At 42.7% G+C, this 27,938-nt stretch overlaps 1 protein-coding gene and 1 long non-coding RNA gene across 3 annotated transcripts in view; one reads left to right on the forward strand and one right to left on the reverse strand.

The window, feature by feature from the left end:
• Nucleotides 1–3,523: 3,523 nt before the first annotated feature.
• Nucleotides 3,524–27,938, reverse strand: part of LOC135973922 (uncharacterized) — a 66,199-nt gene continuing 41,784 nt past the window's right edge. Inside the window, exons 2-3 of the long non-coding RNA XR_010591006.1 lie at nt 6,489–6,574; nt 3,524–5,411 (exon numbers count right to left, since the gene is read on the reverse strand). This is a non-coding gene — a long non-coding RNA (uncharacterized LOC135973922). The remainder of the gene's footprint in view (nt 5,412–6,488; nt 6,575–27,938) is intronic.
• TNFAIP8L3 (TNF alpha induced protein 8 like 3) overlaps nt 8,572–27,938 on the forward strand; it is a 60,254-nt gene continuing 40,887 nt past the window's right edge. Inside the window, exon 1 of one of the 2 annotated variants that reach the window (XM_005305045.5) lies at nt 8,572–8,825. In XM_005305045.5, the coding sequence (XP_005305102.1) occupies nt 8,774–8,825 (52 nt within the window). In that variant the 5' untranslated portion in view covers nt 8,572–8,773. The remainder of the gene's footprint in view (nt 8,826–27,938) is intronic. The other variant, XM_065559408.1, reaches the window with a different exon arrangement.

Genomic DNA, 27,938 nt, shown 5'->3' on the forward strand with positions numbered 1-27,938 from the left:
TGTCTTGTAGGAGGTGACTTCTGGGTACTCGTCTGGCTCTGTCAATCTGTTTTTTCACTTCAGCAGGTGGGTATTGTAGTTTTAAGAATGCTTGATAGAGATCTTGTAGGTGCTTGTCTCTATCTGAGCACCTTCCATGATGGCACTCTGCTAACATTCTATGTCTGGCACCCAACCGAAGAGTGGATTGAGACAATCAAGGAATTTCTATGGTTGTTCCCTGTGTCTTCCAGCGCTCCCCACCTTCGACAACTAAATTTTCTAGAAGGAAGTTTGCTGAGTATTTTTTGTTATTTTTCTGACTGTGGGAAAGAGAAACTGGTAAGGAAAATCAGCTTTCTGCTAATAACTCATACCTGTTGTACTGTTATCAACCACCTGTGTTGAATGGCAAGTTGCAAATGATGCCACAAATTTCTAAATTATTAGTGGACTTAAAATAATAATAAATAATAATAATAAACCTGGTTGTTAATCATGGCAAGGTGAGTAGAATTTGACTGAGAGCCAGCACATACATTTTCAGTTTGGGAAAGCATTCCCAAGGCAAGTTTCAATTTGTTCAGCACTAACCATATACACCTCTACCCAATATAACGTGACCCGATATAACACAAATTCGGATTGAACGCGGTAAAGCAGCGCTCCGGGGGGGGTGGGGCTGCGCACTCCGGTGGATCAAAGCAAGTTCAATATAACTCAGTTTCACCTATAACGCGGTAAGCTTTTTTGGCTCCCGAGGACAGCGTTATATCGGGGTAGAGGTGTAGGTCAAATCCATAGAGTAAAAAGAAATGGATACTACCAAATACATTTTAAAAGGAAGGTAAAGAGGAAGTAGTAATGGATAGCTGGTAAAAAACACAATCAATTATTTCTCCAGTGTTCCCAGGTGAAAATGCTGCTTCAAAACCAGATTCCAATGTCCTGTGGCTGGAACAGAACACACAACTCAGACAAAACTCCCATTCACACAAGCGAATGAAATTAGACATGGAATTGGCCTAAACCTACATCCTGCAAGCTGCTCAGTGTGGGCATAGCAGTCCAGCCCTGTGGAGCAGCGTGAAGAACCCAGGCCCTGTTCAGTAGCTTTGTTAACCACCTAACAATGGCATTCCCATCAGCTGCCTACAGTGGAATACGCCTCTCTACTAGAAAGAGATGAAGTAAGATTATGAGCCATGTTCTTTGATCCATGCAGGGTATGTGGCCTAAGTAAACCACAGTTAATAAAAGCTTATTTCTCTAGAGAGGCACTGACTGTGACTCTCCCAGTGATCCCTGCATTGTGGGAATCTATAAAGCGATGCTGGTGTCAAGTGGTTTGTTCACAACACTAATGAGAAGAAAGGAAGGTACAATAGCTTGGAAGGTACAAGAGCTGTGGTCATGCGAAAGGTGAGCCTGGGAGAACTAACTGGATTCAAAAGGAAAATAAGCAGAAATTCTAAATGTTCCAGAGTCCTCTCTCCTATCATAAAAATAAATTAAACATTTTTATTCCAAAATGTGGTTCTTTTTACTTAAGCCAAGTTATTAGGTACAATGCAGGGGAAACTGGGTGAAATTTAATGATCTGTAATATACAGGAGGTTAGACTGGATGAACTAATGGTCCCTTCTGGTCTAAAACTCTTTGAAACAATGAAGAAAAAAGAAAGAAAGAAGCTTGATAGAAGAGCCTATTTGGGTGGAGACAGTGGCACTGGAGTAACATTTCCAGAAAAATGAGCATCCCCAATGAGGCTGATGGGCCAACCTGAACTCCTTGCTCAAGGCCTGATCCTGTTATGTACTGCGTCTTCTGCAAGGTGCTGGGCACCCTCAACTCCCATTGACTTCAGTAGTAGCAGGATCAGGCCTTGAGTTTTTACTCAGTTTTGTTACTTTAAAAAATTCCCAAAAGACTTCAGTGAGAGTTGGCCGGAGACAAGATTGATTAACCAAATACCTCAGGATCTGCCCAATGGGACTATCTGCATGAATCATTACTGCTCCCATGAATAAGCATTTTCAGGATCACGCCTGGGTAACAAGCCAAATCTTAACAAGCACAGAGCAATCTACAACTAACTCTGATTTCAGGATAAGCTGCAGGTGCTCAGCATATTTCAGGATGTGAGCCACTGTATATAGATATACAGCTATGTAATTATGCCCTAGTGTCTTCAGACCCAGATACAACCTATTTAATGGTGCAAGGCAAGTATGAAGCCAGCCATATTTTCATATATTGAGGCTACATTTGCATTTATCAGCCTCAACCTCTGTTGCACCACAGCATGCTGAGTAGTTCAGTGACTGACGGATTTTCTGTTACACACTGAGGTTGTTAATGGGTTGGATCTCTTCCTTAGTCTCCCATAAAGTGAAGATTTTCTATATATATTTACAGCGTGGGCTGTGTTTCCTGTTTTGGAAAGTGGGCCTTTTATTTCAAGTCAATATCTTTGTTGCTAAATAAATTTCATTTCTACCGTTGTTTGGAATGTGAGACTTTGCACATACCATTTCCAAGATGGATTTCTTTGTAACCACAAGACAAATCAATAACTTTTGCTCACTTGAACATAAAAGTTTGGGTTTCTTTAAAAAAATAAAACAAATCAAGCAAACAAAAAAGACAACCCATCACCACACATTTCTAGAATAGCGCAAAAATTATTAAGTTGCAGGGGCAATTTGAATTACTATCCGAAATGGAAAATGCTACCTTATGAGTAAAATCCTATTTACAAACAGTGAACAGCAAGTAGCAAAGGAAGGACAGAGAAGCAATGGAAGCAACATGGTAGGGACATAAAGCATCCTACCTGTATAGGTCAGGATGGTTCAAGCCAGGTGAAAGAAACATAGGATACCTTAGTGCTGCACCAGAAAGGTCAGTCTGTTCACCACTCAGGCTGTGCTGTTAACTTCCATATATGAGCAAGAGTGCTGGATAGGCCGGTCGCCAACCTAGCTGTGTCTTGTTTGATTGCACTCCTTCCTGCAGTTGCATGGCCACAGAGAGCAAAGACACTCACTGCTCCCTCTTCCTCAGTCAGTGCTGTCATCATGCAGCAAAAGGCAGGGTTTGTTTCAGATTAATTTCTTCCTACTATAAAATTTCTGCTACGCTGATCCCCCCCGCCCATCAACCTCTATCAAAATCTGACAAAATATATCAATGGAGTGACCCAATGTTTATTGTTATCCTCAGGTGCCTTCTGGGAGATTAATACAATTCAGGATGACCAAAAGCTCACAAGATAGGTGAGCTTGCAAATTATTTGCCTTTGGGGGCTAAAATCTCACATTTTGTGCCACATCAATGCCATCCAAGCCAAATCTCAATCCTAGCCTTAAACTTGATTCCCTGAAAACTTAAACTCCAAACTCTAGCATAGGTCTAATGCAGACTCTAGCACAAAGTTATCATTGTCTCCACAGTTCTTCTTTAAGTAAAACACCGATACCATAGATACGCAGGTGTTATTCAGTTCAGTAAGTTTAATGATTAACAATACATTGATGGAATACTAGAAATTCTGGACAGATACTGTAGGATGCTTCATGCTACCTAAGTAAATGCAGGCAGAAAACACTACTGCACATTTATATATGCAGCATTTGTCACATATATTCTGCCTAAATCAGAAGCAAAAAAAAAGTATAGAGTTTTGAAGACATATTGGCATATGGGTCGTGTTTAAACAATGCAGGTGGCTATGCACAGAATTGTAATTAAGTAGAAGACTCCTTTATTTTTATACCATAAAGGTACATGTGCAGCGGTATAAGTAAAATGTACTAAAGAATTTATAAAGGCTGATTAGCATCTGGATATCAGTAAGAAGCTGGTAGTTTGACAATTAATGGTATGGCAAAGATGTTGATAGAATAATGACTAAAGCTTAATGTCAATCACTCAGTCTACCAGGGTGAATGCTCATCCTTCCCGAAATACATCCATCTACACCATCATCCAAAATAGACTGAACAATGGCATTATGGCAAAGAGATGAAAGGAAATCCAAAAGCGGTTAAAGGATGCTACCATGCTCATGAAATATGTTGCTAGATGATGATCAGTGGCAGGTAACAATGGGATTTGGAGGTAACAAGATAAAATTTACAAAATGGAGAAACAAAATGTAAACAGCATTAGAAATAGCACATTCTGGGGAGACTACTAATTAACAATAATAATAATAAACTTTATGTATTACAAATGATTTATATAGGCCCTTACAGTTACACAGCCAGTATAAACAGAGAGTCGCATTCCTGCCCCAAAGAGTTTACAATCTAAATCAGACAAATTAAACACAAGGGCAACACTACAGGAGTGGGAGGAGAGATTGCTTGGAGAGGGAGGTTTTAAGGAGGGGAGAGAAAGTTCAAGACTGTTGCAGACATAGGGGCAGAATGACAGACTGTATGAAGCTGAGAGTAGGAAAATGGGATAAAAGGGAGGAGTCAGGCGGGAGGATTGGGAAGAGCCTAAAGAGAGAGAATGGACATAAGGAGAAATGATATAGGTGAGGGCCAGATTTGTAGCACCTTGGAGAAGTGGACAATGAGCATGAACCTGACATATTAAGAGCCAGGATACCAATGGAGAAAGATGAAGTAGTGACATACCTTAGCAAGACACCTGATATGAGCAAGATGGAAAGAGTCCAAGATTACACAGAATATATGGGCCTGGGAGGGAGGGAGATTATTAAGGGTACTGGAGTTGTGAGTGAAGATAAAGAAGGGAGGCAGAGGCAACTGGTTTAATTGCCTCTGTATTTTGTGGTCAGGTTATCTATACACACTGCCTCTCTACCAAATTTCTCTTTGGCCCCACTCCCATCTAGTTTTTACTCCAGCCACACCATTGAAAGTGCCCTAACCAGAGTTGTCACCACTTCCCAGTGACGTCTCAAGCTCTCCCATTTATATCCTTCTTGATCCATTTGTCATGTCTTTGACACGATCAGTCATTCCGTCATCTGAAGACTCTTCTCCCAAGGCTTCAAAAGCTTTGGGCTACAGTGGGTCTCTTCCTACCTCTCTGCCCATTCCTTCCCTGGAGTCCCAACCCACTCTCCGTTAGTGTTGTTTTCTCTCTGCAGCTATCCTGGGAAACCACAGTGAGTTACACTGTAACAGTTTCAACTATGACCTGTATGCTGACAACTCACAGATCTCTTACTTCTCCAGTTTCCATCTCACCTGTCTCTGGCTGTCCATTGGCACACTCTATTTTGAACTCAGAAAGCAAGGCTGCCCCAGCGGTTAGGGTGTTAGCTTGGGATGCAGAAGACCCAGGTTCAATTGCATGTTCTACCACAGACTTCCTGTCTGACCTTGGGCAAGCTACTTCAGGTCTCCATCTGTAAACTAGGGATAATAGTACTCTCCTTCCTCACAGAGGTGCTGTGAAGACAAATAGATTAATAATTGTGAGACACTCAAATACAATAAGTACTTAAGATAGAAACTGCAAGTGTGCTCACATGTGAGTGTAACCTGGATAGTGGCTGAACACTGATTATATGATAATGAAGCGTGGATCTCCAGAGCTCTCCCACAAACAGATCTCAGGTACAATAAATAGGCAGCAAAGGATTTCAAATGAGAGCCACATGATCAGGAGAGATTCACATGAAGGTGTGGAAATCCACCTGTGGATTTGGGCCTTTAAAAGCATTGTGCCAGCATCTGGTGTAGCTACCCTTATGCCTACCCCAGAACGATAACGGTCTTGTAATATAGGAAATACATGTTATGGTACTGAGATCGTAACAGTGAACTATGTAGCTGAACAGAAAGAAATGTATACTAAACATAATAAACCAAAAGCAAATCAAACAGAAGCTGTTTTCAGTATGTGGACTATTACTTAAGTTACATAGATATGGCACATATTGTCGTTAATTGGTTTTGGTTTTTCTGTGCACACTGTTGTAATGGGTGGAAACTATGAAGTGCTGAGCAATAAGCATATGGAATTTTCCAGGTCACATGTTACAACAAGTGCTGGACTCTGCTGGCTAAAGAACATTTAAAGGAAAAAATGAATTCTAACCATATGTTTTGAAATGAAACAATATGCTCCTTCTATTTCAGCTGAAAACTTTAGTGACTGCTGTACAGTTAGCAGCAATAAAGTAGGAAAATTATCTTGAAAGAGAATTTATTGTGGAATAGAAAATAATTACAGCACAGCAATGAGAATGCACAGTGTATATTTCTCACCTTTGATGCAACAGAATATTGATTAAGTTATTTCATTTCCACTGCATTATCTATTGGTCTGGTTATGCAAGGAGAAAAAGGCTGACAACAATTAAAATGAGTGCGGTTCAGTTTTCATTTTCACTATCCCAAGCCAAGGCTTCTTCCTCTTTAAAGGATCATGAAAAATAATGTTGTCTAGTGGCAACTGAACATCTGGTATCAAAGACTTCTGAATTTGTAGCATCTAACACTGGATACTAGCTGAACACGGACCTTGTAATGATCAAGTGTGGATCTCCAAAGTTCTCCCACAAGCAGATGTGATTATAGTATAGGTTCTGCCCAAAGAAAAATACAACCTGAAAAAATTAGAGAATTTCTTTTAGTGGGGCCTTTTTCTTTCTTTCTTTTTTTTTTTTTTTTTTTTGGAAGGGGAGTGAGCTGCACCTAAAATGGTTGGTGAGAGTGTGCTGCACCTAAGATGGTTGATTGCAGTGGGCTGAATATTAAGCTTTTGGTATGCTCTGCCTAGTGCCATTAAAAAGTCAATGTTTGCCTATAGTATGATAACATTTTTATAGAAGGGATAAAAACTTTCAGAAGCTGATACATGTGAAGGAAGGAAAGACTGAGAAGATGGATTAAACTCAAATCCACATCTGATGGGTAACTTCCTCCCATTAGCCCCCAGAATTAGACAGCTCTTTTAGTCGAGAAAGCCTTTTTATACTCTTTGGGGTTGTACTGGTTCAAAGGTGGGGAGTTGGTACCTTGGAGCTCTCAGATTTTGTTTTGAATGTGATGTCTGTCATCACCTGCAGCAATTCTCTGATTCTGTTCCAGGGACTTCTTATTGCCATGAGGCTTTCTCCATAACAAACTTATGCAGTGCCTCCCCCAGCTGTGCTCTCTACTCCTTTGTGTAATATGTCTAAATTGTCCCTTTACAGTAAACTATAGATGTTATCATGAAAGAGAGCAGATTCCTTGTTTAAGTTTAGGAGTTCTCTCTCTCTCTCTCTCATTATATATATAAAGTCAATTCTCGTAGTTTGCTCAGCATTGTTTGAAGAGATCATTACAAACTTAAATGCAAACGATACATGTTAAAGTCAGGCTTTGTTGTCATTGAATTGACATGGCTGTCTGTGAAATCTCACAACGATCTTCTTAATATAAGACTGGAGGTCCAAACTTTACCCACCGAGGATGATGCTGGCAACTTCCCAAATTAAGTTGCGCCTGACATGCAAAATATAAATGGAGCAGCTTGCAGCCACCCTCATCTTTCATACAGAACTGTGTCCTGCACAGAGGCCAGGCTCCAGTCTGCTTGGGCCAGGCTGCGACACTTTGAGATCTGTTGTCTCTGCAGGTTGTACTTTAGCTATGCCTGATATGAAGGGAGGGGGAACACTGGGACTTTCTATAGATTGTGGGGCAAATTCTGACTCCACTTTTGCTGCTGTGGTTCTGCTGCACAGGGCAGAATGCCACTTTGGGCAACTTTGCACTCTGTGTACTTCACAACACTGCTCTGGGTTTTCTCTGTCTGCAGCAACATGGAGGGAGGTGCGAGGGGAGTGAATTCTTCTGCCCCCTTATTGATCTCTTTCAGATGTCAACTCATGCTCAGTGATGCCACTGGACTTGCACGTGCCAACATTCACTCTTTCATTGCTTAGTTTTTGAGTAGCTAGAAAGGGTAGAGGTTGTGAACTGCTGGCTGACAAAGGGTAGGAAATCCAGAGGGGAGACACAAATACAGGTAAAAGGGGAGAAAGGGTGCGGGGGGAAGGGAGAGAAACAAAAAAGGAGAGAATCAGCAGCACATTCCCCCCCCCCCGAATGGGACAGTAAGATCCTGAACAGACGATACACAATGATCATTTAAGCTCTTTGGTGCAGCGAGTGTTTCTGTTCTGTGTTTGTCCGGTCCGTGAATGGGGCTCCCAGGCACTAAAACAATACAAAGACTAATAATTGAATGGGCAGCTACTAGGGACAGGCTCTATTTGCCCTTTGTGCAAAGCCCCCTTTGCTGTGGGCGGAAGGGAGCAGGGAGGGAGCCCCAGACATACCCAGGCATAGCCATGCAGGAGAGCCCCGTGCACTGACCCAGGGACAACCAGCAAAAGCCACAGCACCGAAAGCGAACGGCCCCACGGCTCTGGGTTATGAGGCTGGGCCGGGGCCCAAGCTCCCTGCAGCGCCAGCCAAGCGCAGGCTGCGGCCAAGCTGGGGACGCTGCGGAGCCGCAGCCGGTGATTAGATCAACCCATGTAACAAGTTTAGGGAGAGCGCGGAGCCTCCTCCTCCCGCCCCCCATGCACCCCCGAGGGGCCCGCCTGCCTCGCAGCCAATGGCACGGAGCGAGGCGGCTGCATGTGGCGGCGCTGACCCAGCGCCCGGGCTGGGAGGAGACAGGAGCGGAGCCGCCCGCGCTCCCTCGCTCACTCCGCTCTCCCCAGCTCCGAGCTGCACTTCTCCGCGCGGCGGCGGCGGCGAGCCCAGGGCTGCACGCGGCGCCCCTCGGAGCTCCGGCGCGCGGCTGCACCATGGACTCGGACTCCGCAGAGCTGAGCGAGGGGGAACTGCTCGCGCCTGCAGGTAGGGAGGGCGGCTGCCGGCGGGACCCGCTGCGCTGCCTGGACCCGGCTCCAGCCCGGAGGGCGAGTGGGGGCGGGGGGCGGCTCCTGTCACTTTACACAGTTTACAGCAACTCCAAGGGCAGGACCGAGCTGCGGGGGACTTGGAGCAGGGGTGGCTTTTGCAGAGGTCCCCGTGTGTGCAGGGGGAGGTGCAGGGGGTGCTGGAGCAATCTCCTCCCTTGAGGAAATAAGCCGGCACCCGCCCCGTGCTGCAGGCTGGGGCATTCCAAATGCAGCGCAAGAAGTTGCTCGCCCCCATGTGAGCCAGGGTGGATGATGGAATCAGACATGTCAGGCTGGAAAGAGCCTCCAAAGGTCAAGTCCAACCCCCTGCACTGAGGCAGGATCAAGTGAACTTAGATCTTCCCTGACAGGTGGCGGCTGCCCAACCTGCTCTTAAAAACCTCCAAGGCTGGGGATTCTACAATTGTCCTGGGAAGCCTGTGCCAGAGTTTAACTACTCTTAGAGTTAGAAAGTTTTTCCCAGTATCTCACCACATCTCCTTTGCTGCAGCTTAAGCAGATTACTTCTTTTCCTACTTTCAGTGGAGAACAATTGGTTACTGTCCTCTTTATAACAACCCTTAACATGTTTGAAGACTTGTCAGGTTCCTTTTTCTCTCTCAAAAAGACTAAACGGGCCCGTTCGTTTTCTAAAACATCTATCAGTTTTGTTGCTGTCCTCTCTGGACTCCCTCCAATTTGTCCACATCTTTCCTAATTGGAATTGGACACAGTACTCCAGCTGAGGCCTGAGTGCTGACTAGAGCCAGACAATTGCCTCCCATGCCTTACATAGAATGCTCCCGTTAATACAACCCATACTAGCCTTTTTTCACAACTGCATCACATTGACAACTCATATTTGATCTGTGATCCACTATCACCCCAGATCCTTTTCAGCAGTACTAATAGCAAGCCGTTTTCCATTTTGTAGTTGCACATTTGATTTTCCTTTCTAAGTGAAATACTTTATTCATAAGTCCTCCACTGGTGCAGCAACAGTGGGTTAGCAGGATCCAACAGGTGTTGAACACTGCCACAGACAGAAAAGTCGCCCTAGCTGCCCCCTTGCACCTTTCCATTCCACTCCAATTTCAGGGACAGCAAAAGCAATAACTCCCCCTTTTGTTGCCTGAAGAACTAAGACACTAGAATACAAAGCATTCAGCCAAATTCTGCTCCCTTTTACACCCAGGCAGTTGAAGTCAAACTGGGTCCTCTAGTGCAGTGGTTCTCAAACTTTTGTACTGGTGACCCCTTTCACATAGCAAGCCTCTGAATGCGACCCCTCCCCCCTTATAAATTAAAAACAGTTTTTAATATATTTAACACCATTATAAATGCTGGATGCAAAGCAGGGTTTGGGGTGGAGCCTGACATCTTGCGACCTCCCCATGTAATAACCTTGTGACCCCCTGAGGGGTCCTGACCCCCAGTTTGAGAACCCCTGCTCTAGTGTAACAGTGTGATTTGGCTTAGGGGGTTAAATTCAGCCATGGTGTGACACACTGAACATAGCAGAGCTTGCCTGGGGACAAATCTGGTCCATTGTGCTTTATATCCAGGGGCTGCAATTTTTTTTTCTTTTTATCCAGAACTACAAGTATTTGACCAAATATTTGGAAGGGAAGACTTCCCCCCTCAAGCCCAGACATGCAAAATCCTTAGGCTTTTATTTTTAGAGTGTCTTAACTTGTAACTGTCACAAAAACATAAAACAGCTGCTTTCTGGTGGCTGGAGCTTGCATAGTTTTTAGGTAAGACTAAAAACCACTGATGGAAAAACACTTTCCTCTGCCATCCCCAACCGACCCACATCCCTAAGTAGTGAGCAAAATAAATGAGTAATCGTTGACTTGTCCAGTAATTGAAGGATGCCCAGCACAGGAAGTGAATAAAGACAGTTCCCTGTAATGCTGGATTTTACATTACTTTACAGTAGTACTAGCTGCCAGCACATAGTTTTCCAATTTCAGTCCAAAGGGCAGAGTTGTACAATAGAAAGGTCCCCCACCCCCATACATATCTTCAGGTTTTAACTTCGTACAGTCATTGGTTGGTAACCCTGACACCAACAAAACTGTCTATTGTAGTGTCTCACAACGAAAGACTCTTACATATAAAGAACAGGAGTACTTGTGGCACCTTAGAGCCTAACAAGTTTATTAGAGCATAAGCTTTCGTGGGCTACAGCCCACTTCTTTGGATGCATATGCATCCGAAGAAGTGGGCTGTAGCCCACGAAAGCTTATGCTCTAATAAATTTGTTAGTCTCTAAGGTGCCACAAGTACTCCTGTTCTTTTTGCGGATATAGACTAACACGGCTGCTACTCTGAAACCTTTCTTACATATGATAGCAGATACATGATTTCTGAATCTAGTCACAGGAAGGACCTGATTCATCTGACTTACATTGGTGTAAATCAGGAGTGGCTCCTTTGAGTCAGTGTAGTTACACCAGCAAAAATATGTAAGCGAGGTCAGAATCATGCCCATGTTTATTGTTGTCTGACTTATTTTGTGATTAGAGTAGACAGAGATGGAAAAGATCTATTACGAAACATTGCAAAGCCTTCTCCTTTGAGAATGCCTTTCTACAGAAAGTGCCACTCACAATCCAAACACCCTTTTTATTCCCAAACCCTTTCCAATCACCATCTCCCCTCCAAAAATAACCTAGCCCAAGCAGAGTTCCAATTTCTGTAAAGGGAAAAGTCCATTAGAGACTTTGCTATTGATTTTACATGAAAGACACTCAGATACTACAGCGATGGGCGACAGTATAGAACTCTAGGATGGATAGGTCCCTTCTGGTGAAGTCCCCTAACAGTATAGGCTTGTTTCCTATAGATTATTTTTTACTTTTGGCCAGCCTAGTTTTACGATGAGGTAAATCTGCAAGTGATGTCCTGTTGTTTATTTTATCATTTATTTAATAGCTTTATAAGTCAATAGATAAACATCAGGCTGTACATCTATCCCCTTGCCTCCTGCATTAAGGGAGTGCCCTGTCATGTGTTTTATATTCAGGGTGATGTACTATTAAAATATATAATTTCTTCTAAATGATCACATCTTACTCACTGGTTTGAGTTAAAAAAGGAAAGTCAGTATTAGAGACAAGCTGCTTTAAGACAGCTCTTACCAACAATTTGTGGAGATTAAGAGTTTATTTTAAAAAAAATGGTTTAAAGATTGCCCTAAACACACTTTTTCTCACAGCCTGCTAATTTCCAGAAGTTAATGCTGAACACTGTATTAAACCTCCCTTTCATCCATGCTGTCTTTCCTCCTTGTACAAAATAAAAAAAAATCTGGTATCCCCGGTCATACAGGGCAGAAGAATTAAATAGGTAGTATGTACGGTAATTCTTCAAGGGAAAAGCACTATAATGCTCTCCCCACCCTCTGTCTAAAGGAATTGTTTTACTAGCTGTTCCCTTATTTGTTTGGATCCACATATGCTCTGAGAAAGCACTGTGTTGCTGGGTTTGGGGTTTTTTTGGTCTTTTTCGCCTACTATTCCATATGTACAGTGCAGTATATGTGTATGTGGGTGTTTGATAATCATACTTTCAGTTACTACTGCAGGCATAGAAATCTAGGGGATCGCTTATTTCATAACTAGGGGAAAGAGAGGCTGGGGAGGAATTCGTCAGTGCAGCACCCCGTGGCAGTGGCCAGAGGTATTCTGCTTGCAGAGTGTAGCAGCAGAATGCCGCCAGGAGAGCCAGGAGATGCACACTAGGGTGATGTCCTGGGTCTATTAAAGCCAATGGGAGTTTTGCCGTTGACTTCAGTGAGACTAGGATTTCCCTCTCAGAAGTAGCACATACACTTTTTAGATGTCCAGCATGCACTCCCTTCAGCACCAGTCCTAGCTGGTGTATAGGGCAGCAGGGCTCTGGCCGCTCACAGACACTTAGATTGTAATCACTTTGGGCAGGGTCTGTCTTTATACTGTGTTTGTACAGTGCCTACCACAGCGGGGTCCTGGTCTATTACTAGGGCTCCTAGGTGCTTTTGCAATATAAATACAAACACCCACCACCCCTGGAAGGATTGAAATACCTCCAGCAGTGCTAGTCTGGCCCCGCCCCTTGCATTCAGGGAGTGCAAACCCCAGCATTCTGACAGCCTGCTGCCCAGGTGCTGAAAGGATAGAAGAGTCCCTTAGACACCTTCGCTGGTCCAGCGGGAGTCTAATCTCTACATTCCAGGAGTCTTGTTTCCTTCAATAGCCAACTAAAGCTGAGTCTACAAGAGGAGCAGAAGTACTTTTTCCATGTTTATGAACGTACTGTGTCATGATGGTAACTTCACATGTGTATATTGTACGCAAAAAGCTCCTTGTATTCAATAATGTGGGATAAATGTTAGTTATACTTGAAAAATCATCATCTCCATACTAGACTATCCAGCCATCCAAGACTTGGCATCCATCACAGCCTCTGTCACATCCATCCCTGCTTTGTACTCAAGCTAACTACTGTAAGATAAATATATTTGACTTCAGTGTCTGGACAGACTTGTCCCACACTAGAAGTACTAGACATGTCTTCATTCTTTTCAACACATACATTGTATAACCCAGTTTATTAAGGGGAAAAAGTTACACATTTTGACTACATCCCAAATTTTAAAGCAGCACATACCCTGTCCAGCTTCATGATTTTTACTATAGATTAGTTATGCTTACTCCATAAAATGTGATCATCCTCTGGAACCTTTCCCCCCCCCCCGCCCCAAAATTGAGCAAGTAATACTTAGAATATAACATAGCCACAGAATAAGAGTGACAGACATCTAGGGATTATTTTATAAAAAGTCATTTTCAGAAGCAGAATCAAGTTTTTTAACTTCATACCAAAAAGATGCTGAAGAAATGAGGACAAGTTACCAGTGAAGGCCCTGATCCTGCAAAGGCTCCATTTTAGGCATATGTGTAGTCCCCTTGAAGTCAGTGGGCCTAATTTAAAACCTATGAAGACTAAGGGCTGGTCTACACTTGGGGGGGGGGGGGGGAGATCGATCCAAGATACGCAACTTCAGCTACCTGAATAGCGTAGCTGAAGTCGAAGTATCTTGGATCGAGTTACCTGGGGTCCACATGGCGCAGGATCGACGGCCGCAGCTCCCCCATCGACTGCGCTACCGCCACTTGTTCTGGTGGAGTTCCGGAGTCGATGGTGAGCGCGTTCGGGGATCGATATAGCGCATCTTAACGAGACGCGCTATAGCGATCCCGGATAAATTGCTACCCGCCGTATTGGTGGGTAGTGAAGACGTACCCTAAGCCACTGTCCATTTTTCGACAGAACACAGGCCATAGAATTTCAAGTTGCCTGCAGTAGTCATGATATATCATTGGTGTTGTGGAGTGAGTGAGAGAAAGAGAGAAGGGCAGATCCTCATCTGCTATGCATTGGCTAGCTATCTTCTACCACATTGGTTTTAAAACTTATTACAAGCACTTAGTTCAGAATACAGACTGCTACTTTTTTACAGAGAAGTACTGCATTTATATTCTGATCACATGAGAACAAAGGGCTAAATTACCTCTCTCTCCTATAAAGCATTGTAAGGCCCCCCACCCCCGAAAGTTTATTCTATCACAAGTCTGATTCTGGAGCCCTTTTTAGCAGGGCCGGCTGCAGGCAACAGCGTAGCAAGCAGGTGCCTGGGGTGGCCAACAAAGAGGGGGGCGGCACGTCCAGCTGCCACCGATCGCAGCTTTTTTTTTTTGGTGCTTGGGGCGGCAAAAATGCTAGAGCCAGCCCTGCTTTTTAGGGTGACCAGATGTCTCGTTTTTAAAGCGACAGCCCCATTTTTGGTACTTTCTCTTGTATAGGCGCCTATTATCCCCCACCCCCTATCCCGTTTTTTCACAGTTGCTATCTGGTAACCCTATTTTTAGGCCAAACTCTCACAGTAATCAATGGGAATTTGGCCCTTGCAGGACGGCACCAAGCCCCCATGTAGAGTTCTCAACTGGTGATGGGGTTTTATAGAACATTAACACTTAACAGTTTAGGATTTTGTATGCTGCCAGTGGCCAAAGCAAGTATACACTGTGGACAAAATTCCTGGCCCTCTTGAAGTAAGTGGGAGTTCTGCTATTGACTTTAATGAATTAGGATTTTCCCCTACCACATCGGGCACAAAAAGCTTAATGCATATTAAAAATGGATAAATGATCTAAACTCTACCATGGGAAATAAATATGCACTTAGTAAACAGTATCAGATTTTTAAATGATTCATTAATGTAAATAGGGCTCTAAAACATGCATTATTTATTTGGAGCTGACCAGTTATATTATTTAATTTGGACTGCTTAGTAAATCATTGTCTGCAAATCATTTATCATGATTTGCATACACATGTGTGTGAGCAGTACAAGTCTGTTTTGTATTTTATCTTGATAAGTACAGTCAAAAGCCCTTCCAGACAGAGCCAAGATACTTTTGTAAACAGACTTATTTAGAAACATAAAAGTAGTGTTATAAATAGTAATGTTAAAATATCCTGGGGCAAAGTTCTTTGAGACAGGAATTATGGAGGTTATGCAGTATTGAAACTGTATCTGCAATGTTTGCAACTGCTTTTTGGAATGGCACAGTGATCATTTGTGGAATTTATGTGGATATAAAGGCTGCACTTTATCAGGGTGAAAACCTGGGAGTTCTTTTTTATTTATATTTTAGCAATTTTTTTTTTTTGCCTTTCTGTAACAGAGGTCTGAATCAGCAAACTGGGAAGCGTAATAGGGTCTAGTCAGGAAGAATCTGGCAAGACATTTACACAACAAATAAACAGTTTTCATAAACACTGGGGAAAGCAACTAACATGTTGCATAAAAGCCACTGTGCATTGCTTCATGGCTGCACTCACCAACAGCGTACCCAAGTACTTGGATAATGGCAAAGGGCTCTGTTCACCCCTCTGCTGGAAGGCACAGAGAGGTTAGCAAAGCTGGGGTAAAGTGGAGTCGATGCAACACAGTCCTGCCTTTCCCTAGAAACCTGTGGAAGCCCCTCTGTGACCTAGGGTTGAGGTCATAGTGTAAGCAGGGGGAAGGCCAGGAAGCAGCTGTTTTTCATGAAGCGATTGGATCCTGGGACAAAACTGCCAGGAAACTGTAATGGCTTCATTTTAAGCATGTGAGCAATCCCTTTGAAGTTAGTGGGCCTACTCTTTGTAGATGTTAAAGCCACGGTGATAATCCAATTCATCCTTCTGCATAACACAAGCCATAGAGGAGATGGCCCTTCCTGGACATGGGTTAGAATCTGCAAGATGATGCTCTGCTTACCTTGGAATCTACAGTATGTGCAGGCCACAACTCTTTCCCCCATCCAAGTGGCCACTACTCCCTATTCACTGGGAACTCCAAGTTTAAGTCATGGAGTTTGGTTGGTTTCCGTGACGGAAGAGTCAGTCAGACCTCAAACGTGCTGTTACTGTACCTTAGCAATTGCTGCATTGCATGACCTTTTGTTACTGTGCTGTAGTGTTGGCCCCTCAAGCAGATGGTTTACTTCAGATTGGAATTTAGGGCTTAATTTTATGAACATTCAATAGAAAATAATGTACTATTCTCAGGCACTTCTCATTGTAGCTGCTGACAGATCAGAAGTGAATTCTCTTACCTCTACCTCTCTCACTGCTCTATTAACTGGCTTATCACACAATCTTGATTCTTCAGCCTCATTCTGCCTTGGTCTCCCATGCTGTGCATGGACAGTTGCTGTGCAACACAGATTATGTGCTATCAGTGATACTACCTCTCATAACTGATAATGAAGTCCTTCCTCACTGCACAGTCAGTGCGCTATTCTTCCTTCCTTTGCATCAAGAAGATACGGGGAGCTGATTTCAATCATTTGCTTCCTGCAGCTGCACTTAAAGATTCAATGATGTTTCATGTAATAACACAAAACGCCCTACAGTTCTAGGTGGACAGAGTCTTCTCCACTTCTGTCATGTGTTGCATTGCAGCAAGCTGTTCAACCACCATTGTGTTTCACTTCAGAGGTGAATGTTTATTCCACGCAGGGTTGTGAGAGATTTAGTTATTGTGTGTAGAATACTGAGCTCCTCTGTTGGAAGTTCCAGTACAAGTGAAAGTCACAGGGCTTCTGTTTTTCAGGGTTTATTAATTTCATTTGTCAGGGTTTCGTTTTAGCAATTTGAGTTTTATGTAGATGTCCAAAACCTCATAGTTTTAGGGGGTTTTCTTTTTCTTTGTATATACTGTACTATTTATTATGTATATTCATTACTCATTTCAGCAGTATATACTGTAATGAGTAATTTCTTTTAATGTTCCCTAGTGCACTTTAATGTAGTACTGTTTCTAACAGCACTACATTAAAATGCACTAGGCAACCTTTAATGCACACCAACGGGTCTACACAGACCAATTAATGCACAACACTTCAGTGTGCTTTAGAAGTCATACACCTGTTGTCCAAATTGCTGCTCTGTGTAGACAAGCCGCTAGATCCAAGTAACCATTTCTGGTGTTTCCAGTGCTTATTGGATAAACACCAATTTAATTTGTTTTGTATTGGGGGTATTTTATAGGTTAAACCTAAAGTCAGAAGCTCTACTTCTATACCATAATAATCTGCTAAATAAGGTCGCAAGTAAAATCTGGAAGATTATTATTTATTTGATAGCTCTCTTTCCTCTGTTTTGATTTGGCCAAGAAAACCTTGACATTTGCCTAATGTTAAAGTAAATAATGCAGAGTTACATTTTTTATTTTAATCCTGAATATTTATATTTACATTTGTAACCCCTTGGGAGTTAAGTGCTTGACAAGCCCACTAGGCACTTATCTGCGTTTAAAGGCACCTAAATATCTTTTAAAATATGGCCATTAGTTCTTGGACTAACCACTGTTGGTTAGGCTTTTCAGACTCTGCATTGTGACCTAAAAAGGAGACTCCACCCAATCCTCCCCCAATAACTAGACCTTATCGCTGTCAAAAATGCTAATGAGCCAGTATATCTAACCTACATATGATTATACACTTTGTCCATCTTTTCTCTCCTTAACATGTACTTGTTTTTAAGAACATATCAATATATCAGTCATTACAGCTTAGTTTCAGGTATCAGCCTCTTAAGAAGGATTTTGGCATTATCAGGACAGACATGGCTGAGATTTCTCTTACTGGACCACTAAAAGGAGATCAGTCTATTTATCCAAATGCAATTGCCACTAACGTTCCTTCTCAGAGCACTGAACTTATAAAGATCACACTGAGTAGATGGAAAGCCAGGAACAAAACAGATTCATAAGATAGATGAATACCAGTACCCACCAAAATTCCAGGCTTCTGCCATTAAATTTTTGGTTAAGTGAGATGTCTGAAGGTTCAGAGCATCTCCAGCAGTCAGTTGTTGATCTGCTGGTATTCAGTTACCCTCCAGACCAGTGTACCGTCTGCTATTCTTCAAGGAAGTTGGGGGAGAGACTAGGTTTCTTTTTAACTATATACAATTGTTAATTTCAGCAAGTTGTAAAAGAAAATTACACTGATTTTAGTTTGTGCAAGTGGTTTAAAGTTCAGTTATAAGAAAGGTGACCTCTCAGAAAGTAAAAGACCAGATTGTGGCCTTAGGAACCAGTGTCACTTTAGGGTCGATACTGCAGATAACACCATTGCATGGCAGTATCTAGAGACATTCTGCCTGCAGTGAATAGGGGCAAGTAGAATTCTACAAGATGAAAACATGAGGGGTGTCAACACCTGTTTAAAAAAAGAGTAGCATGTGATCCTCCCACTTTTGAGGATGCCGAAAGGGAGGGCAGGACTAGGGCCATGACTCTGCCCCTCCTCTTGGGTGTCTAAGGCCACTGATGCTGCTGAGTCCCTTGCACCTTGCTCTCAGAATTGTTGTAGCCAAAATTTTGGCTACCACCTCTTGCCTTTACCTCCTTCCATTACTCAACTGTGCAGGAGTAACTGGAAAGCTCCTTTGCTGCATTTCCACCATTCATATCTCCAAAGTCCACCCTTCTCCCTTTCTGCATTACTAATACCAGGATCAGCTCTCATCTTAATTATTTTAAACTTTTCCCCTCTCTGGCTTCACTGCCTCTGACTCAAGGCTAATATCTTGCTACTGAAGCCATTTTCTCCTGGTGCTCTGCCCCGTCACACCCTTCCTTCTGGAAATTCCCCCATTGACAAGCCACCTCTTCCTACTGAATCTCCTCATCTTTGTTTCTCAGGCCCTGCATAATTCTCCCCCCCGCCCCCATCTGTGTCATTTCCACACACACTTAATTCTCCCTGCATTCTTCCCACTCATCTCTCCTTTGTTTCTCTCCTCCCAGTCTTGGCTTCATCCTTTTGCTATTGAGACAGGGAGTGGGTCTGTCAATAGTTTATATTTCATGACAGTAGAAAATTGACAAAGGAAATATGATTTTTTCCTCTTACCGTCAGCAGAGATAAAAATCGGATGTTCTCAGAAGGTCGACGCTATGTCACCCCTATAACAAAGGGCAATGGACTTGGTTAGCAAGGATGTGTAAAAAGAGAGATCAAGAGGGATTTTGAAATTCTGAATGTGCAGACAGGTAAGTGTGGGAACTTGCCAGAGAATGAGACAGACAGCACACCTGAGCAAGTAATTGTGTGGGGAAACACGAGTGTAACCTAACCTTAATATGATAATCAATACTAAATGCTTGGACTTCAGCAGCAGATCAGGTGAGGGAGATACACGTATCTGGCTTTGGACACAGCAGCATGAGGCTGTCAAACTGACCAAGGGAGGTCAGAGAAGGGAACTGCTTTCTAGTTATGTAAATTTTCCTCTCTCAGTAGAGAGGCTAAGGGTTGCCTGCCTCTCCGGGCTTTGGCAGAGTATTCATATGAATTACATTATGAAGACAGCAACAGAGGGCCCTGTGGCCCCTTTAAGACTAACAGAAGACTAACTTCTGTTAGTCTTAAAGGGGCCACAGGGCCCTCTGTTGCTTTTTACAGATTCAGACTAACATGGCTACCCCTCTGATTATGAAGACAGTTTGAGTTCTCTCTCCAATTTTAGAGAATCTTTTAAAGAGTTTGTTGTGTGGCATTTCACACAGACTGGCCCCAAAGAGAGCAAAGTTCTTCAACCTCTGAGGAGAAGGAGCAAAGGCAAGAGGTATCTGGAACCTAAATCCTTACTCAGTCTTTGGCCAAAGGACATGGACAAGGGCAGCCTCTTCCAGTGAAGTGTGTTGCAGAGGTCTAGCACATACACACTTATGAGGAGACACCTAGGGACCCAAAAGGAGGAGATGTGAGTTGGTGGAGGTGTGAGCAACCTTTTCTCTGTCCTCATCCAAGAGCTCTCTCCCCTCTCCTTCAGATACCATCTTAAACCCACTTATTCAGGAAATCCCTCCTCCTCCCCCCTTCTCATTGCTGTCTTGTGTGATTTGGTCTTGCCTGAATGAGATAAATTTGGATTCACAGAACGTACAGAATACATGTTCCCTGAAGTTCCATGTAAATTTATATCACTTTATACTGTAAATAGTTATGATTGTTGCTCTTACATAGAGTGCAATTTGTTTGCTTTGCACAGATCTCCTAGGCACAAATTCCCTTAGCACAGTCCTAGAAGGGTACAAGTAATTTGTAGCAGCAGGATGTCTGTTAATACCATCATTCCATTTCCTTATTTTATCAGAAATAAATGGAGTTATATTTTCTTGCAATTACCATAAATCAGCAGTGAGATGATGGAAAGGCACAACAAAAATACCTCAGCCACCTGCGCACTGAAATACAGAAGCATCACTTGACCCACAAAATAACCGTATGAGGCAACCACAACTATACAAGGTTTATCGATTATACCCCAGCATATGCTGGGGCCTGAGACAGCATTTCTATAAATGTGGTTACATTTTCCTGTAGCCACATTTGATGGAAATCCATATCAGACATGTGCCATTATAATAAACTGGTAATTGTGGGATAGTTTATTTTTCATACTTCTGATAAAGAGAGGTAAGAGATGGTTATGCTTCTTACTGACGAATATAATTTAGGACTGCTGTGCTTATTTAGATCATCCCTGGCAACAATGCAAGCACATTCTCTGCTGTACTGACCATATGGTTATGTAAAAAGAGATTAAAAAGTTGCTTGAGAATAAAATCCTTAGACACTAAAGTAGCTTTTATAGCAATATTTTGTCCAGTTAATCAGGTGTTTTTTATAATCTTTACAAGAAGCTTTGATTATGAAGTTGAATGTTACAGGCTTCCAGTCTAATGCAGTGAATATTTTTTAAATGATTTTAAAGTCTATAAGCATAGACATTCCAGGAAAGGAGTTTATTTTATAAGAGCACATATAACCACGTAACTGTTCACATAACAAAGAGACAGCAGTTTACAGAATACAAGCTATTAGCTTTTTGGCGCATGTACGTAATTCCATTAACAGCTGCTTTTCATTACCTTTAATAGGAGACACATATGTACACCAACAGAACAGATCTTTTAAATCATTTTACACATTTCAAACAAATCTGAAAGACTAACTTTAAAATTGCTGGGACAGATTCTGTCCCGTATCTCCTGAGAGGTACAGCCGTGGGTCAAAGGAAAAGGCGACTCCGAGTCATCTTTGCGCCACCTGGATTCTGGGCTGCTGTTAGGGCCAGAACAGAACGTAAATTTGAGCAATCCCCCAGCCTGCCTCCCCACAACTGTTCCTGACAGCACCACCGCCCAGAAACCCTGCAGCAATGAGCCTGCAGCCCAGGGGCAGAATGGGTTACATATAGCAGCCCTGTGCTGCTTCTGTGCTAGGGGAATTCCCCCTCGCCCTTTGCAGCTCCTTTCCAGCTCTTGAAGCTGCATATATGGACTGGGCTGGGAGTCAGAATAGGCACCACTGGCTTTACTAACATGTTTTCAGTATTTATAAATTAATGTGAAATTCACTAGAGACACATGCATATATACCTGTTCCATGCAAAAAAACCGAAGTTAGCGTTAATGCAGCTTTCTTCCCCTGCCTCCTTCTGCTTATGTCATAATGTACAGAATAAAAAGGAATCACATTATGGGAGAACATTCTCCTCTGCACAAAAGGGAATTAGACACCATGCGCTACAAGACTGATCTAACTGGTTCAGGGAGGACCACCCAAAGAAATGATGATCTGACTCTACAGTGCCACAGATTGTACACCACTCACCCCTTCCTGCTGCCAGTGTAGCAGGGGGAAAGTTGACAGCTACACTGCAGCTGGAAGTGAGCCGCCTAGCCCATGTTAGACAGGCTTGCACTAGCTCGGCTCGAACTATCATGCTAAAAATAGCTGTGTGGCTGATGTGGAACCAGTGTAGGTTTAGACTAGCCACTCAGGGGGTAGAGTGGGTACAAGCCTCTGCTGGTGCACTAATATCCACACCACTATTTTTAGGACACTAGCTCAAGTTGAACTAATACGGGCCTGTCTACCTGGGCTGGAGGGCTTGCTCCCAGCTACAATGTAGACATAGCCACGTGGCAGCTTTCTGATATTCCAAGAGGCAAATGTTGAATTAAAGAGGTGCACAGATCTCAGTTACAATGTCAAAGGGATGAACAGTAGGTTGGCCAAACTGTACATTAGGAAAATAGATAGATCCTCTTTAAAGCCCAGAGTTAATATAAATACTGAATTGCTGGTATGGGACTGGGAGATAGGGAAATCTTGCAGAAGTTTGCTTAATGATGCAAAATTGAGTGTGTCTGATGATGGTCCCTTCTGACCTTAAAATTATACGAGTTTATGAGTCGGTCGGGAGAGCTGAGTTCTAATCCCTCCACTGCCACTAACCTGCTATGTGACCTTGAGCAATTCATTTCAACTCTGTTTCCCCTTCCCACCTTTTGTCTGCCTTGTCTATTTATATTTTAAGCTCTTTGGGGGCAGGAACTGCCCCTCCCTTTGTGTTTTTGCAGTGCCTAGCACAAGGGGCCCCAGTCCCAGTTATTATACAAATAAATAGAAAGTAAGACTAATGCAATGCATTGGGAAAAGGATAGTAATTGTAAAACTCATTAATACAGTTACCATAATATATCAGTCATGAAAACTTCACAATAGCCAAAAGCCAAGAAGCAATTTCATATTTGACACTTGCTCTTGAACTCCAAGTATATACATGCTTTCTGTGCTGGCTGGAGCAAGGGAAGTAAGGGCAATAAATTGCTCAAAGGAGATTTCTGTATGAAAACTAATTAATCTTAACCACACTTGACATCTTAAAACAAATGATGAGATAATTCTTTGACAAGCCATGCCAAAGCAAAGGATTGTACAAGTAATGATAGGAAATTCCTATTTTCCCTTTTAAAAGAGTAGTTCAAGAGAAATCAGCAACATATTTACATCCTTCTATTTGCTTCTGATTCAGATTGTCTAGCTATGTGGCAGAAAGCATGTTTGGAATAAAAATAGAATCCACAAATTGAAACTGTAGTTTTTTTTAAACACACAGTTCTTGTACTGAACTAGAGAGAGAAGACCTTTCACTGAAGGATAAGTTACCAGAACAAAATGTTTGCCACTGTTAGCATGTTCATGACCATTACCATGTTTTCTAATGTACTGGGGATCTTCCAGGTTTACTCCCTGCAAATTAGGGATGCGCTTAAACAGTAAAGATCAAGTCCAGATCTGAACTCTGCAAAATTCAGCGACTGGAATTGGATGCAGGGTTTTGGTCTGGGCCCATCTCTACTGTTGGTTTGTTGTATACTCTGCTGCTCAAGATTTTAAGACTCTCTAACATAGCTGAGTTAAACAGCCTGGAAGCCAATAGGCCAACTCACCAGTCAGTGTATCTAAAACCCTCCCAACAGCATGCATATTTCAGTCCCTTTTCTTCAGGGCTTGAGTTTTAGTTCTCCCAAATAGATAAAACAGTTTAATGTAAATTCTACGAACCATGTGCCATCCTCTGACCCAGGGTCTTCTGCCAGAGTATCTACTCCCTGCAGGTCTCACTCCCCAAACCCTTCTGCCTGGGAGTTAAGGAGAGTCTTTCTGCCCACTTTTGCAAAGGTTTTCCTCCAGCAACTGCCTTTTTATCCTACAGGATTGCACTTACAAGCCAAAACCTCAGGCTGCCCTTTATACCCTGGCAGGTCTAGTTCTAAGTCACCCAGCTTCCATCAGCTGATCCCAGAATTTACTCCTTTCACCTAGAGAACTGGGCTGAGCCTGACACAAGGTGCATCTGAGCCACATCCCCATTAGAGAGAGAGCTCAGCCTGTGCACAGCCCTTCATTAACAGAGATGAAACAACAACGTTTGGCCTGTAGCAACACAGGAGCAGAATTCCCTGCCATACAGCCTTCTCAGTGGATATGCTGGTCATACCTCTCTCATTCTGAAGAGGCAGTACTCCGACTACTACAATTACAATTATTGCCAACCCCAAGCATTTAAAAAAAAAATAAAAAAAAAAAAATCAGGAGATTGGGGTTCCTGCTATTTGCCTTCTGGTTTGAGCCTTTAGGAAACTCGGGTCCAGTTTTCAAGCTTCTCATGAGGGCTTAAATTAATGAAAATTGAGATTCTCTCATAATCACTTGTTTCCATGAACTGGGGTTTTAAATATATGAGTTAGCAAAACTGCCTCGGGATTCAGTTTAGAGGACTTAGGGGTTTTTTATACGGTTAGCTTTCATGAGTTTAATTTAAAAGGTACATTTCATTTATTCTGCCAAGTCTCTAGGGTATAGCTTGGCCCTGGGATATTTAGAGGCCCGCAAGCATTGAGGTACTAGGGTTACATAACATGTCTGAAACTATCCAGTGTCCCCATCTTGATTGCCACAATATTTCAAGGAATAACATTGCAATGTCAAGCATGTTGTAGCATCTTTCAAGTAGCTAAAGGTTTAAATAGGGTGCTCAGCAACCATACAACAGAAATAAGAAGGGAGGATTACACCTGAGAAGAACTCTCAATTTTTTCCATTGTATTTTCATTGTTTAAGCAAAGACATCCTTGTCATACTTTAGTCTGCATTCTTGGATGAAATCTTCAGCATGTTGGTAAACTCTTTGGGGTAGCTATTGTCTTTTTGTTCTGTGTTTGTACATGCTAGCTCTGATCTATGACTGTACCACAATACAAATAAAGTATAGCCAGTTTTCTTTTCAGGCGTAGAATCAGGAATGCATTCCTCCCCGTTCTAGGGTTGCCAACCCTCCAGGATTGTCCTGGTATCTCCAGGAATTAGAGATTAATCTTCAATGAAAGAATGTCTTGTGATGAAACCTCCAGGAATACATCCCACCAAATTTGGCAGCCCTACTCCCCTCCAGTATGGAAGTTTTTAGCTATTATTGGCTCATTCCTCATGTGTTACTAGCCATCTTCGGTGTTACTAGCCATCTTCTGTTAAATTGCTGCGTTAATTCTTTTAGTTCTGCCTTTAATTTTTTCTCTTCACTTGGGGTGAAGTTCAAAGAGGCTTCACATGGGGTTTAAGCAGTACACAGTCCTTCTGCTGGCCCTCTCACAGAGGTGAATTTAATTGATAGAGTATATAGTAGTAAACATGTGAGGAAATGCTTTAATATTTTCTTCAAATTGCTCATTTTGTGCAACATCTAGGTAACATTACAAGATAAGAAACAAGGGTTGGAACTTGATAAGGTACAAGACAGGTAGAGACCTGAACTGTTTTCATGGAAGAGTCAGACGGCTCTTTGTCATCGTTTGTGTGTTGAAGACCAACACAGACTGCTCCTGAATGGAACTGAACAGGGGCTACATTTTGATAAGGATGATGAAACTGAAAAAAGCTCACCTCAAACTCAGTGTTCTGCTCACTGCTTCAATAAAGTTTGTTAATGCGATGTTTGATCTTGTTGAATCTGAAGAAGCCAATTTTCTGAAACCTACTTTTTGAAGTTAGCACAAATCCATTTCAAGTTATTACTGAAAAGCTACTTTTTCCTTGGAAGAATTTTATCACTTGTTTCCTGCTACTTCTTACAATTTTAGGCCCGTCAACTCAGAAAAATATACACATAAATATTTGGTGATTAAACACGCATTTGCAGGAGAGGCACCATCATGGATCAAAGCATCATGGTACCAAGCAATGTACAGACACACACACACACACACAAGCAGCCACACAGCCCCTGCCCCAATGAGCTCAGTCTATTTTATGACATGATGCAACATGAAGATGTGTGGAAAAGGGAAGGTGAGGTCATAGTAAAGCAAATAAGTTACCATATATTACATGCAATTCTTGTATATAAGAATCACATTCCAGACACTGGACAGTAGCCATTTGTGGGTAGGACATGGTAGTCACTCTGCACTAGAAACATTAAATAGCAGTCTTCAGGAAAGGAGATTAAGAACTCCTCTAACAAAACTAGAGAGAATTTTTAGCAGTTAGAATGTAGTCATTTAAATAGGGACATCACCCCTAAATTAACATCCCTGATCTGGTGAAAAATCATCTTGGAATCTTTTAGTGACCTCATTGAGCATTTAGTGCCGCCTTTTGAAATAGAACACCCCTAGGAAACAGTGATACTAACACCATGGTGGGTCACAGATGTTCAATGGGAAGAAGGCCACCTTTTCAATCGCCACTGCTGAAGGCTGCCTTGGAGGTCTGTTGTTAACAAAGACTTTATTGCCTTTTGAGAATATACCTTATATGGAAACATGAGAACCACCTTTTGCATCTAAAGGCAGAGAGTTTTTATGAGAGCAGCCAGCGTTCCTTCTGCAGTTTCAACTTGAACATGTGCTCTTGCAGCTGCAATTAAATTGGGGCTGCAAGTTCTCTTATTGCATTGATATTTATTTGTGGGTGCAAATTGCATCTGTAAAAAGGGAAGGTGGGTTTTAGCCCCTTTAAAAATATACCCCTAAACATAAACCTGTGATTGAGTCCACGGTATTTTCTATTTTCCAGTGGGAACAAAAAGTGGGATTAAAAGAATAGCATGCAGATTTAATGGGCAATAGATACACAATTTGACAAACCTGAAAATACCATTTTCTACTTTAAACATATGTTTCACTGATTTTCCTCAACAATGAAAACAATGCCATATATGGCAGGAGTAAAATCTTACAAAAGTAGGACTGTTCCGAACATGACTCAAGCTAGACTAAACAGTCTCTCTCAAGAATCTGGACTGGCTCTCACTGACTTGTAACATGAAAAGGAACATTGGAACCTATAAACTACAAGGAAGATTACTGTCCTTTCATAGGGTTATGGCGTTCCCCTGGATTATTTTTCTAAGCAGACTGAAATTCCTTGGAGTATAGGAAAGGGAAGACTCCTTCTGTGGGAAGGATAAGAGAAGTGCTTTGATGGTCCTTCCATTACCTAGGGAAGGGGGCATTGAGCTTGTAACCAGACATACCAAAAGGACCATCCAAGGAGTTTCAGCAGGTCAAAGATCCAATTACTTATGTCAGATTTTAGCACTCAGAGACCATTGGGAGTAGAGGAGGATAGAAAATTTACAGGCACTGAGAGAGAATGATTGCTACTGTATCTCTCAGGCAGTCTTGTATAGGTTCAAAGGAGGACAGGTTCATTTAACATGCACGAGGTTGGCCAGATTGGGGAGCACCCAATATTTATTCTAGTGAGAGCAATAAGCAGGGATGGGGGCTACCACTAGGGAAAGATTAGCCCAGAACAAAGGGTGTGTAACTTCTATTTACCCACAAATCAGCCACTGTGGGTGGTGAGGTTAGCAGTTCAAGACACAAAGGTTTGGTTTATCAGGGTTAATGAGTATGTGGTATACAGGGCCGGCTCTAGGCACCAGCAAAACAAGCTGGTGCTTGGGGCGGCACATTTTTAGGGGCGGCATGGCCGGCGCCAGAATGCCGCCCCTAAAAATGTGTCCCGGCCGCCCTAGCTCACCTCCGCTGCTGCTGCTGCCACAGCGCGCGAAACAGCTGATTCGCGCGCCGCTACTCGCCCTCCCTCCCAGGCTCTCAAACCTGGGGGGGGGGGGGAGACTCCGAGTGGCCGCGGCG

Source organism: Chrysemys picta, chromosome 10, assembly GCF_011386835.1.
Source record: "Chrysemys picta bellii isolate R12L10 chromosome 10, ASM1138683v2, whole genome shotgun sequence".
NCBI classification, from domain to species: domain Eukaryota; kingdom Metazoa; phylum Chordata; order Testudines; family Emydidae; genus Chrysemys; species Chrysemys picta.